Source organism: Eumetopias jubatus, unplaced genomic scaffold (assembly GCF_037043125.1).
Source record: "Eumetopias jubatus isolate StellerSeaLion01/CBP00866 unplaced genomic scaffold, mEumJub1_p1.0 scaffold_16, whole genome shotgun sequence".
NCBI classification, from domain to species: Eukaryota; Metazoa; Chordata; class Mammalia; order Carnivora; family Otariidae; genus Eumetopias; species Eumetopias jubatus.
Genome location: NW_028274822.1, coordinates 66,634,672 through 66,647,499, shown reverse-complemented (window position 1 = coordinate 66,647,499; position 12,828 = coordinate 66,634,672). Strand labels below are relative to the sequence as shown.

Below are 12,828 nucleotides of genomic sequence, written 5' to 3'. Positions count from 1 at the left end.
CTCAGTCGTTAAACGTCTGCCTTCGGCTCAGGTCATGATCCCAGGGTCCTGGGATTGAGCCCCACATCGGGCTCCCTGCTCCGCCGGAAGCCTGCTTCTCCCTCTACCAGTCCCCCTGCTTGTGTTCCCTCTCTCGCTGTGTATCTCTCTGTCAAATAAATAAAAATCTTAAAAAAAAAAAGCCATGCTTACACCACTAGCAATTTTACTGATTGAAGTACACGAGATCTGTTTAACCACCAATGCTTTCCTTACCAAGTTTAAGAGTTCTCGAAGCATTTCTAGTGGGATATTGAACTCCTTATAGGTGATGCCATTAAAAAGAGGAGAAACTGAGAAGCTGGAACTGATGGTGGAGAAGTAGTAATCAGGTTCCAGGGCACTTCCATCAGGTAAGTAAGAGACTGGCAGGGAAGAAAACCAGAAAGTCAGTCACGTTCACACACGACCAGGATACTTCCTCAAGCTGATTCCCTCAATAACCAACAAAGGCATAGACTTTGCTTTTGTTTACACTCCAATTCTTTGTTTTTTAATGAATAGGTAAAGGCTGAATTTCAAATCCTTGGAGAATGATGCCTCTCACAGGAGTGTTTCACATGAAAGCTCAGATATAATCATGTCCTAGTATTTTCAACACAGACAGTATAATTTAATGTAGGAAGAAAAAAAAAAGTATTACTTTTTTTTTTAAGTATTACATCTTTTTAAAGGTCGACAGATGTAAATTTCAGGTCCACAGGACCCCAAGATATTTTACCACCAAAATTAGAACAAAAATGCACATTATTAGATGTTTCAAAATCAGAACAAAAATAAAGGCAATCGTCCAACACTTACAAATATGAATCCCAAATGCCTATAATTGTTTGAAAATCCATTATTAGAAATCTATAATAGGAGACATGAGTAGAAAATAAACAAGCTTGTAATATTTTCTTTTTTTTTAAGATTTTATTTATTTATTTGAGAGAGAGAGAATGAGAGATAGAGAGCACGAGAGGGAAGACAGTCAGAGGGAGAAGCAGACTCCCCGCTGAGCAGGGAACCCGATGCAGGACTCGATCCCGGGACTCCAGGATTATGACCTGAGCCGAAGGCAGCTGCTTAACCAACTGAGCCACCCAGGCACCCAAGCTTGTAATATTTTCATATTAAATAGTGACAGACAATTATCAACCCATTAAAAAACAAATAATAAATTTTATTACTTTCTGAAGCCCTGCAGCACAGAAAACGCAGAGTTGAGTAGATCCTGATTGTGTCAAAGCTGGTGTGTACTTCTATGATGCTTGTGATGCTATGCTGACCTGACTAAAGGGGAATGGGTCCCAGGGGAGCAAAAAGGCAACTTACAACAGATGATGGGCAATAATATGGACAGCAGTTGAGATGCTGGAGGCCAACATCATAAATGACCAGTGAAGGAGGGAATGAATGAGGAAAGAGTGAGAACAAAGCTGGCTTAAAGCAAGGAGGCAGGGAAGAAGGTAAGAAGTGTGTGTCAAACGTGTATAAATAGCTGTATTTACACACACATATATTTATTCATAAATATTTACTTATTCATATTCATTCACAAGTGCTGGATACACACACACACACACACACATAAAGGAGTATTATTCAGCCTTGAGAAAGATTTTGCTCTTTGCAACATGGATGAACCTAAGGACATTACTCGAAGTGAAATAAGCCAGACATGGACAGAAAATAAACTGCATGATCTCACTTATATGTGGACACTTAAAAAAGTCGAATACATGGGAGCAGAGAGCTGAGCAATCATTACCAGGGGGCAGGGAGATGGGGGAAATGGGGAGATGCTGATCAAGGGTACAAAGTTGCAGTTAAGTAATATGAATAAGTCTAGAGAGCTAATGCATAGAATGATGACAATATTTAATATGGCATAAAATACTGGAAAGTTGCAAAGCGAGTAGATTTCAGGTGCTATCACTGCATTAAAAGAAAGAAAGAAAGCAAGCAAGCAAGAAAGAAAGAAAGAAAGAAAGAGTAACCATGAGGAGAAGGATGTGATTGGAGTCATCATTTCAGCATGTTTATGTATATCAAATCATTGTGTTATATACCTAAAGTATATACAAGTTTATTTTTAAAATAATAATAGAAAAGAAGATAAGACATTTGTGATTAGAGGGCACCTCCCAGATAGACGCCATGAAATGGGGACTAAGCCCCGTGTGGCAGAGCCAGTGTGTGGTGGGCAGAGATGGAGGCAGAAGACAGGAACTGCAGAGTCAAGGATCTAAGATTTGGGATTCATGCAGGGAGGGAGTCACCGAAAGTTTTTAAGGTGGAAATGATTTATGCTTTTAAGAAATAACTCTTTAAAAATATTCTTACAGCTCTGTAGAAAAGGGCCTGGAAAGAGAAGAGAGACCAACTGTAAGAAAAATCAGACTTAGGGCACCCGGCTGGCTCAGTCAGTAGAGATGCAGCTCTCGATCCCGGAGTTGTGAGTTCGAACCCCTTGTTGGGTGTAGAGATTACTTAAAAATAAAATCTTGAAAACTGTGTCTCTGTCAAATAAATAAATAAAAATCTTAAAAAAAAAGTACTATTCGTATCACTATTATTTTAAAAAATATTATTTACATACTTAATGACTTTATTTTTTTTTAAAGATTTTACTTATTTTTTGACAGAGAGAGAGACAGCGAGAGAGTGAACACAAGCAGGGGGAGTGGGAGAGGGAGAAGCAGGCTCCCCGCCGAGCAGGAAGGGGGGGTCTGTATATTATTTTCTGCACTTTTCTCCACATTTTAAATATTTTAAAATTAAATTTTAAGAAGTTTAAACAAAAACAGAAAGTAAATGCTTTCTAAAAGCTTGACTCTCTAAATGCATGACAGCAGAGTGTTATTATTAGCATCTTTTATGTCAAGAGAAGTCACAGTGAACCTGTTCTTCAAGTACCAGGTCAATATTCCTGTCAGAAAAGTGAAGCCCACCTTCAAAGTAGTGAAAGGCAGATCCTCCAGGGGAGCTGGGAGGGGGCATCCCACGTTCAGGGCTGACCTGAAACACAAAGCCGCCTTACAGATTAGAAAAGGCCAGTCAAACCAGTCAGTTTCTCCTTAGACAAGATCCTCTCTGCCAGCCCAACATTTGTACCTCCAGTCCTGGTTCACGCCTCACCTCCTCCCTGAAGCCCACCTTACCTAAGTGTTCTCTATTATATACCATGTCCCTAAATTCTTCGTGTTTAGCCATATATTTTATACTTTATTACTGAGATGAATTATTCTTAGCATTTAGTGTCTTTAGCTTGTCTCCATGAGTCAATTATATACTTCTTAATTATATACTTCTTAAGGGCACCAACTGTCTCCCACTCAGAATAGAGCTTGGCATCCAACTGCTAGGAAATAAATACTTCATGACTAGGAGATGAAATCACTTATAAATCCTAAAAGGCCAAAGCAAGCCCTTGTATTACACAGAATTCCAGTGAGAACCTTTTCTGTTTTGTGAATTTCCTTGACCAGCACACCAGTGGGATTTTCTTTGAGTGAGCACTTAATAAGACCTGACCTCTCTGCCTGCCTCCCAGGCGTGCAGCCCCACCTGAGAGATGCTGGACACGCTGCTGGTCTTCCTCTTCAGGGTGCCCTCCTGACACACCGTCAGCAGATTACTGGGAAGGATGGAGCGGAAGTCATTGAAGGATCGCCTCCGCACACCTTCAAGCTCCTCAGGGACTCGGAGGGAATGAGGAGGGACTTTGGGGAACAGTTTTGAAAGGAGAGACTCTTCTGTGTTGCTATAACGCCCAAACGCTCGTGAGATTCCTATTAGGCATGGGATCGCGTATTTGCAAAGGTATTCTAGAAGACAAAGTGAAAATGTTCTGATATCAGAAAGTTGCCTGGGAAAGAGTTGTGCTGCACCAGCTTGGAACATTGGCTGACATCTCACAATCCATCCCCTAGCAAATGCGATGGGTCAGAACAAGTCACATCAATAGGTCAGCGGCTAACCTGCACAACTTCAGACTACATCTCTGTCACACACAGCTGCTCTTTTTGGCAGGTCTCAATTTACGCATGGCACACCCAAATGAGTAACACAGGTAAGCCCTGTTATCAGGCACCTTTGCTATACTTAAACAATATATTTCGTCCCCCGGGATTATGTCAGTAGCCGTATGCTAGAGGTAGTCGGTCATGTTATAAACGAAGAAATTGAGGCCCAACAAGGGTGAGGTGACTTGTCTAAGGTCACCTGGTATTCAGGTAGCAGAGCTGGCTCATGACCCCCATGTGTCCTCTTAATTAACACTCAATGAAGGTAAACTCATTCAGGAAGGTTTCATCCATCAGGTACACAAATAGTAAAGCACAGAAAAGAAGACCAGGAAAAGCAAAGGAAAAAAGTAATCACAAAGCCATTATGAGAAAAAAAAAAAAGCCTCAGATCTAGAATCATACCTTTTTCTTGAATCTCCAAGGCCTGGCACATTCCCAAAAGGACATGCAAAACCTGCAAAAGCGCCTCTAAAATCTGTAATAGCCACGGAAACAGAAAAGACAAATTTATAAACAAAATCAGGTAAGTACCACAAAATTCATTCAGAATTAGAAGGAGCTTTACACATTAAAGTGTCCATACCCATATCTGATACATAAATCCCCGAATGACAGCTCTGCCAAGTGGCCAATCAGCTGACCTTCCAGGAACAGAAACTGGCCCCCCTGGGTTGGTCCAGAGTGCCTCCTAACTCTGGGACGATATTGTCCTCTGGGGCTTGTGCCCCTGGCCCTTGGAGCCACTCCTTTTCCCATATTCCAGAAACAAGTATAGGCCCCTAAATCTCTTTTCATGGCAAATATCCCTAGTTCTTTTAATCCATTCCTTAGGATTACATATCCTTTATGATGCTGAGTGCGTGCTTCGGATTTCACAGTAGTCCCATGTGTCAGAAAGTCTCAAATTGTGGGGCTCAGGAAAATACATTAATATTCCAGGGATGTTGGGACTCACCCTGAGTAATCACCACACTCCAAACATAGTCTAGACTTCCACGTACATGATGTTAGCTTTTCAGCAGCCACTTCACTCTGCTGGCTCAGTGAGCTTACTGATACATAAAATACTTGAATCTTTTTTACACCTCTACTGATGCTATTGGTATTTTTTTGCCTGTCATTGATGCCACCAAAGCTTGGGGGATTAGCTTTAGTTCATCATACTGGTCTCTGATTCCCAGCATTGTGTCATCTACAAATGAAACCTACTTGCTTTCTGAATCTTCGTTTATGGCCCTGGCTCATTTTGCTTCAATGGTAGGGGGTAGGGGGTAGGCTAGGGGAAGCTTCAGCCCATGTTCTAGATATAAGATGTCAGGAGGGTGTTTTTCTAATGCCTTGATGAAGATCAACTAGACTCCATCTTCCTTATTTCCCTCTACTACCAGTCTTGGAGGAAACCCCAGGCAAAGAAGAGAATAAAATTGGTCTCATATAATGTGTTCCTAATCAAGGTAAATTTCTGACATTTTGCTAATGTTAAATGGTGCTGAATAACATATGAAGACTTGAAAAGCAAGACTTTCTCCATTTGGTGTATTAAAGTTATACCATTATCTTTAGTATTGACATTTTGATAAATGTTATTTATAAAAAAGCCCTTAACTTATAGCCTGCTAACTTCTGAAATAATGATATAGAATTCTAATATATTTAGTTATCTCTTTGACCAACCTACAAATAAAGAACCTAAACTAAGAAAGAAGGATGGAGAAAAACGTTAATGGCAGAAATACTGACAACAGAATTTACAGTTTGATTAAGGAAAGAGATTTTAAAAATTAAAAAACAGATACAAGAACTCAAAAAGCATAGCTAGCCGGAAATGTTTAACATACAGACGAGCAACCGGCACTCCTTGGCAGGACCTGAGGATAGCAGCATATACAAACTAATTTTCAAAATAAAAAATCTCATTAAGAAAAAGTTTAGGTTATGATTGTATTCTTTGTTTAAAAAGGAGAAAAGTATGAAAGGCATTTAAGTAACATTTCAACAAAATAAACTAAAACGAAAAAAATCTGGGCCCTTAAAATCTGGGTATAATTTCAACTATCTAGATAATTCCCTTCTATGAATGAATCCCCAACAGAGAGTCAGGAAAGTGAGCTGCATCTGCCTTTTGCTGCCGACCTCACAGAGCTATGGGGAAAGCTGGACGAGACAAGAGTCAAGAGGTCACTGGGTAACTGGAAAGTATTGCAAGCAAATATTCAAAATTTCTTAGGTGTGTTAGTACAAAATAAATCAACTAAAACAACCCAATCACTTCAAAGTTTTTTTCTTTTTACTCTTTTCATTACTTTGGGACTCTTTTTGACTGTATAGAAATGCACTCCAGGGGCGCCTGGGTGGCTCAGTCGGTTAAATGTCTACCTTTGGCTCAGGTCATGATCTCGGGGTACTGGGATTGAGCTCCCTTGCTCGGCGGGGAGTCTGCTTCTTCCTCTCCCTCTGCCCCTCCCCCTGCTCGTGCTTTCTCTCTCTCTCTGTCAAATAAAATCTGAAAGAAAGAAAGAAAGAAAAAGAAAGAAAGAAAGAAAGAAGAAAGGCACCCAATTCAGCACACACTTACCTCATCCCTAAGTGAGGGGTCCCTATAAGCCACATCAGACAGCAAAGTGACCAAGCAGAAGCTGAAGTTCTCTGCAACCGGGAGGGTGGCTGGAAGGCACATAGACACGAGTCAGATCATTACCACTGAGACACTGGACCATACCTACAGGCCATCCAATTCAGTAAGTTCCCTCTCTCATAGGGCCTGCCAAGAGACCAGTTTACAGGGATGGCTGCCCTCACTGAGGTGAACCTCAAAAGAACAGATATGGGCCCAACATGGTTGCTGAGAAATACCCCGAACTTTTTTTTAATAGAATGTTTTGGTTCAATAAACTTAAATGTTTCTGCCAATTTATAGTTTGAGATTATACAGTCTCTCAACATGACAGACTCCATTTTTTATTCCTGACCGAAATTTCTACCCAGGGTGAGAAACCAATCTCGATAGAGTATAAGAGATGGTATATGGAGGCTAACCATCAAGTATCAATTACCACTACTTTAAACTGAATTAAATGTTTATATTTCTTTTCTGCTTTATTTTGACAAGTGGAGAAAATCCTAACTAAGAGCTTCCAAAGATTTGCTCTATTCCTAATAAGTTTTTAAGCCCTTCCACTACCGACCTCTTCTTAGGGAGGTTCTCAGGAGCATGGCCTCAAGGTCAGAAAGGGATCACTGGACCTAAAAGACCAAAAAAACCAGTGCTTCTATGGTGTGCACCTTAAAAATGTCAGAATCATTTCTGTGTAGATCTAATCCCTATTAAATATTTAATCAATTTTGAATATTACTTAACCAAGATCTATTCATAGCACATGGCAGAAGATTATGTGTTCACTTCTGTGCCTATAACTTTAAGATGCAGCTCTATGTCCTTCTTAAACTTGAGTGCGATCAGAATCACCTGCAGGCTTATTGAAATGCAGACTGCCAGCTTCCCTAGCCCCAGAGTTCTAATTCCTCAGTAACTCTGATGTGGGGACTGAGAATCTGCATTTCTGACAAATTCCCAGGTGATGCTGATGCTGCTGGTCCCAGATGGCACTTTGAGAACTACTCCTCTAGAGTTTAAAAGCATAAATCATACCGCCTGAATAAAAATAAAAGAGTGAAACGTTAACTAATAGTTGGAAATTTATATATCTCTAACAATGTTTCAAATAGTGCTAAAACTTTCATCCTAGTGGGAGTCCATGTACAGAGAAGTGATGCTTGCTTTGAAAGAAAAGAAAATAGAATCAACTTCTACTGGTATTCTACTTCTCCCCAAATTAGGTAACAGTGGTGGACAGAGATGTTTGACTTTTTTAGCAATGCTTTCTATTTAATCTGTAGTCCTCCAGGGTGGGAGGATGGGCAAAATAGGGAAAGGGGACAAACTTCCAGGTCTAAAACAAAGACGACACAGGGATACAATGTATAACATACGGAATATTATCAATAACAGGTAATGACTTGGTGTGGTGACAGACTGACAGAAGCTAGATTTATTATTGTGATCACTTTGTAATGTACATAAACTTTGAATCGCTATATTGTATGTTTGGAACTAATACAATATTGTATGTCAACTACATTGTGATATAAAAAATTGTAGTCCTTTAAATTCCAGGGTACGTGCATAATTTGGAGTCTGTCACTTTTAGGCACAATAGGTTACCAGAAATGATGAAACCCAAAGGAGAGGAACAGACACAAGCAGATGTTCATGAGAACAGCAAAACCCATCTTTAGCAGGCTGAGCCCACCCAACAAATTAGGGCCATGCCACCAATGAAAAGGACAAGGGCCTTCTCTATAGGCACCAACCCCCTGCTATGTCTGAAAGTGGACCTCAGGCCTCACATAGGGAGATTATAAGAAAACTTCAGTCTCCACGGTCATGATCTCGAGAATGTTGGAGGTGTTCCAAACTCATATGGGAGTCTTGGGAAATCAATATATAAGAACATCAGTGTTACAAGTGCTTAGCACAATGCCTGGCACGTAGTGGACTTATATACCATTTTTAAAAGTACAAAATTTAACTAAAACTCAGCAACAGCAACAAAATCATCAACTGTTTACAGTGAATATGGTGTTCAAACCCTGGACATCCATCTCACCCTTCCTTTTTCAGTAGCAGCGATGCAATCTGGAGAGCTGGATGCACTCCAGGAGTGAGCCTATTCATCTAAGGGTAATAGAGACTGGTTGAGGGATGGGCAGGGGACCCAATTCTGGCAAGGAGACATGAGAAAAGGTTCCTGAAGGTCTCCAAGTTCCTGTTCATTCCCAGAGTGCAATGCAAAGCTGGTTTTCTCAGCCTTGCCCTCGCCCCCATGGGCTCTGGACAACAATGAGTAAGCATAGCCCATACTGCTGCAGATAGGCTTGTCTCACAGCCAAGAGTGGAATCAGCTAGAAACATTGTACCTGACACATTATTATGATTAAACACCTGATCCATACAGACTGTGAGCATACATGCTCTTCCCTGAATTCAAGGAAAAATTTATACAAAATTACCTCTGCCTTTCCGAGCTGTGCTTTCTTCTACCCAATACACTTTCGGAAGACCTTTAAGCAGTCGAAGAAGGTAAGGAACCACAGAATCTTTGTGCTTAAAAAAAAAAAATTATATTTAATACAAGTGCGGCTGGTAGTAAAGCATATGCATCCTAATCATCTCAAAGATGGATGTTCGAATGGATGGGAATCCTTCCTGTTTCCATATGGTAGCAGCAGGTGGCATCAGAAAGTTATCACACCACTTGCACCAGGGGTGCCTAAGGAAGGGCTAAAATCTGCCCTTCTGCTGCTGAATGTCCAGCCTGGCTCTGGCCCTCGCTGGGGGCTAGGCCCCCCAAGAGGGCGTCTCCACAAGAAAGTATGTGTGCACACATACTCTCAAAACTGCCTTCGACAAGAGTGTACAGAGAGCCCCCAAGCCCTTCAGTGGGCCCCAGGATCAGATCCTCTAGACTGAGGGAAGGTCACAGCCATAAGCTTCTAAACTTGGGGATGCTTCTGTTATTCATGGCCTTTGTCTCTTTTTTTTCTTTCTTTCTTTTTTTTTTTAATTTTCTGTTTCATGTTTCCTTTTGCTTTTCCTAATTTGAGCATTAGACTTTATAGCCATCATTAGCCAATACAAAAACTACTTTCTTCTAGTTTCCAAACTAGCCAGTCAACATGTCACTTCATAACTTTCCATGACTGACTCTTTTGGTTGTTTCCCTATTTATAACTGTTCCGGTTAAGGATTAGGTTAAGTGTACTCCTGAGAAGGGGGATACTGTTTGATGTTCTGAAATATTGAAAACAAAACAAAACACGTGGTAATACTGAAAATATGCCTCCAAATTCTGTGACACTCCTTCCACGGAAAGGTAGAGTCAAATTTACCTCGCCTGGAAAATGGGCTGCCTTAGTAACTTGCTTCTGGTGTTTTTAGAAAGTACAATTGATTCTTGAACAACATGGGTTTGAAGTGCACAGGTCTACTTGTATATGGATTTTTTTCAGTACTGTAAATGTATTTTCTCTTCCTTACAGTCTTCTTAATAACATTTTTTCTAGCTTACTTTATTGTTTTTGGTAAGGCTTCTGGTCAGCAGTAGGCTATTAATAGTTATGTTTTGGGGTTTTATATGTTTTTATATGTTTTATATGTCAAAAGTTGTATGTGGATTTTCAACTACACAGGGGGTCAGTGCCCTTAACCGCTATGTTGTTCAAGGGTCAACTGTAATTTAAGAGACCGACTTCCCAGGCTAAAGAAGACAGTAACAGCATCCACCTGGCTTTTTCTCAAGACACATGCCCTCGGGACCCAGACATTACATTGTGACAAAGTGACATAGCCCAGGCCACATGGAGAGGCCATGTACATAGGGGTGCCCTGGCTGAGCACCCCAGCTTAGGTCCCAGCCAATAGCCAGGATCAACCCACACCCTTGTGCATGAACAAGCCTTCAGGTGATTCTAGCCCCTAGCCTTCAAGCCACTCCAGGTGACACTGAATGGAGCACAGACAGTGACTCTTCTGTGCTCCAGCTAAATTGGAGATTCATGAGAAAAGAGAAAAAACAAAAACCAACCTATCATATTAAGCCACCAAATTTTGGGGTAGTTTGTTCCACCACAATACATAACCACAACAAATAGAGAACTTTCTTTAGCAAAAACAAAACTTTTCCTCTAAATCAGATGAAGGAGATGGCTACATCTGTCCAGGATCCCATTGTACTAAGAGGTACAAAACTCCAAAGGCTGTGTAAGGCATGGCTCCCTGCAGAGGAAGTGACCCCAGGTGTTCTCTCCTGTAGAAACTGTGATGGCTTTTGTAGCAGGTAGGAGTAAACTACTTCTGCTACTCAGGCCACAGCTGCTGCCAGGGCAGCCCACTGACTGGACTTGGAGGCCAGAACCACAGCCCATCCTGGATGGAGGCAGGGAACATCAACACCAGGTGAACCAAGAGAAAGCTGGTTGCTAGGGCTCAGGGGGCTGGTAAGGCCTGCAGGGCCCCTCTCCTCATGTGGTGAGGTCAGTGGGCTTCCTAGAAGCGCTGGCAGACTGCATGGCTCAAGGAGCTGTGACCCCAGGTCCCGCCAAGCTTTACCAGGAACCCAAATTACACCAACGTCATTTGTGTTTGTCTCTTCCTTGCCACCCTAAAAAGCCTACCACAAATATTAGGGACTTATAGGTAAATCTATTAAGTAATGTGTTTGCCAAAGATATTTTCGATTAATACACACTTGGATAGCAGTTTCTCATACAGATTATTTTTAAAATTCTTTTCCTCCCCTTATACTTGAATTTAAATAAGACTGCAAAAAGGAAATGATTTTTTTTCTTTTCACATTTATAAAAAAAATAGGAAGAATAATTAAAATGCAGTTTATATGCATCGAATTTTGGTTTTTTGTGTGGCCTTGGTCAAACAACCTATTTAATTTTCAAACTACTGCTCTAAAATTAAAATGCTTATTTTTTTTTCAAATGAATGAATACCCTGTCAAAAATATTAATCCTACTAAAGTAGAATTTCCAGGACAGAGGCACCTGGGTGGCTCAGTTGGTTAAGCGACTGCCTTCAGCTCAGGTCCCACGATCGAGTCCCACAACGGGCTCCCTGTTTGGCCGGGAGTCTGCTTCTCCCTCTGACCCTCCCCCATCTCATGCTCTCTCTCTCTTTCTCTCTCTCAAATAAATAAAATCTTAAAAAAAAAAAGAATTTCCAAGACATGTAAGCATTTTTAGATAAATAAAAATTCAAATATCTAACATCTTTATTTTCCTTACATAGCATGATTAAACATGGAATTAAAAGTGATTCTTGATAATGATAAAAATAAACAAACAAATAATAGATTCTGTATTCAGTGATTAACCATTTGCTTCAATTAGCCTTGGGAAGTACTAAAAAAAAACAAGGCCACATCATTTTCTGTTGGAGCCACAACACGGCATTATTTATTACTAAAACTTATTTTATATCTATCACAGTTTTTTTTTAAGATTTTTTTTTTTTAATTTTTAGGGGCATCTGGGTGCTCAGTCGGTTAAGCAGCTGCCTTTCAGCTCAGGTCATGATCCCTGGGTCCTGGGATACAGCCCGAATCCAGGTCCTGCTCAGTGGGGAGTCTGCTTCCTATTCCCCCCACCCTTCCCCCCCACTCGTGCTTTCTCACTCACTCTCTCTCTCTCAAATAAAATAAATAAAATGTTTTTTAAAAAAGATTTTTTTATTTTTAAGTAATCTCTACACCCAACGTGGGGCTTGAACTTACAAAACCACGATCAAGAGTCATACGCTCCACCGACTGCACCAGCCAGGTGCCCCTATATCTATCACAGTTCTGAACAAGATTGTATTATGTCAAAGTTATCTCAAAGAACACCATCCTTTGGAAGGGAAAAAAAAATGGTTACTGACCAAAGAACATTTGACCTTAGAATGAAAATCAAGTCTACTCTGGAGGGCACACAATTACTTCATTTAGCATTTTAATTAAATTTCTGGCCAAACAAAACACAGTAACAACAATCAAAAACCACTTTAACAACTTAATTATTCACACAGTTTGAAAAACAAAATTTCTTAAGAGGGTGTACATTAATTAAACTAATTAAATTACTCCTGCCTGTTCTACCCACTCTGCCTCACCATCACTAACCACTTTTATTAGGTTCATATGCATTCTTCTAGTACTGCTTTAGATAA

The 12,828-nt window shown here is 40.5% G+C and overlaps 1 protein-coding gene across 2 annotated transcripts in view; it reads right to left on the bottom strand.

Moving 5' to 3' along the window:
- The window catches only part of PI4KA (phosphatidylinositol 4-kinase alpha), a 112,016-nt gene that overhangs the window by 85,468 nt on the left and 13,720 nt on the right, over window positions 1–12,828 (bottom strand). Inside the window, exons 1-7 of one of the 2 annotated variants that reach the window (XM_028094918.2) lie at window positions 9,123–9,187; window positions 7,238–7,295; window positions 6,628–6,716; window positions 4,455–4,527; window positions 3,592–3,851; window positions 2,976–3,042; window positions 256–404 (exon numbers count right to left, since the gene is read on the bottom strand). In XM_028094918.2, the coding sequence (XP_027950719.1) occupies window positions 256–404; window positions 2,976–3,042; window positions 3,592–3,851; window positions 4,455–4,527; window positions 6,628–6,716; window positions 7,238–7,265 (666 nt within the window). In that variant the 5' untranslated portion in view covers window positions 7,266–7,295; window positions 9,123–9,187. Of the gene's footprint in view, window positions 1–255; window positions 405–2,975; window positions 3,043–3,591; window positions 3,852–4,454; window positions 4,528–6,627; window positions 6,717–7,237; window positions 7,296–9,122; window positions 9,217–12,828 lie in introns of those variants that run through there. The other variant, XM_028094920.2, reaches the window with a different exon arrangement.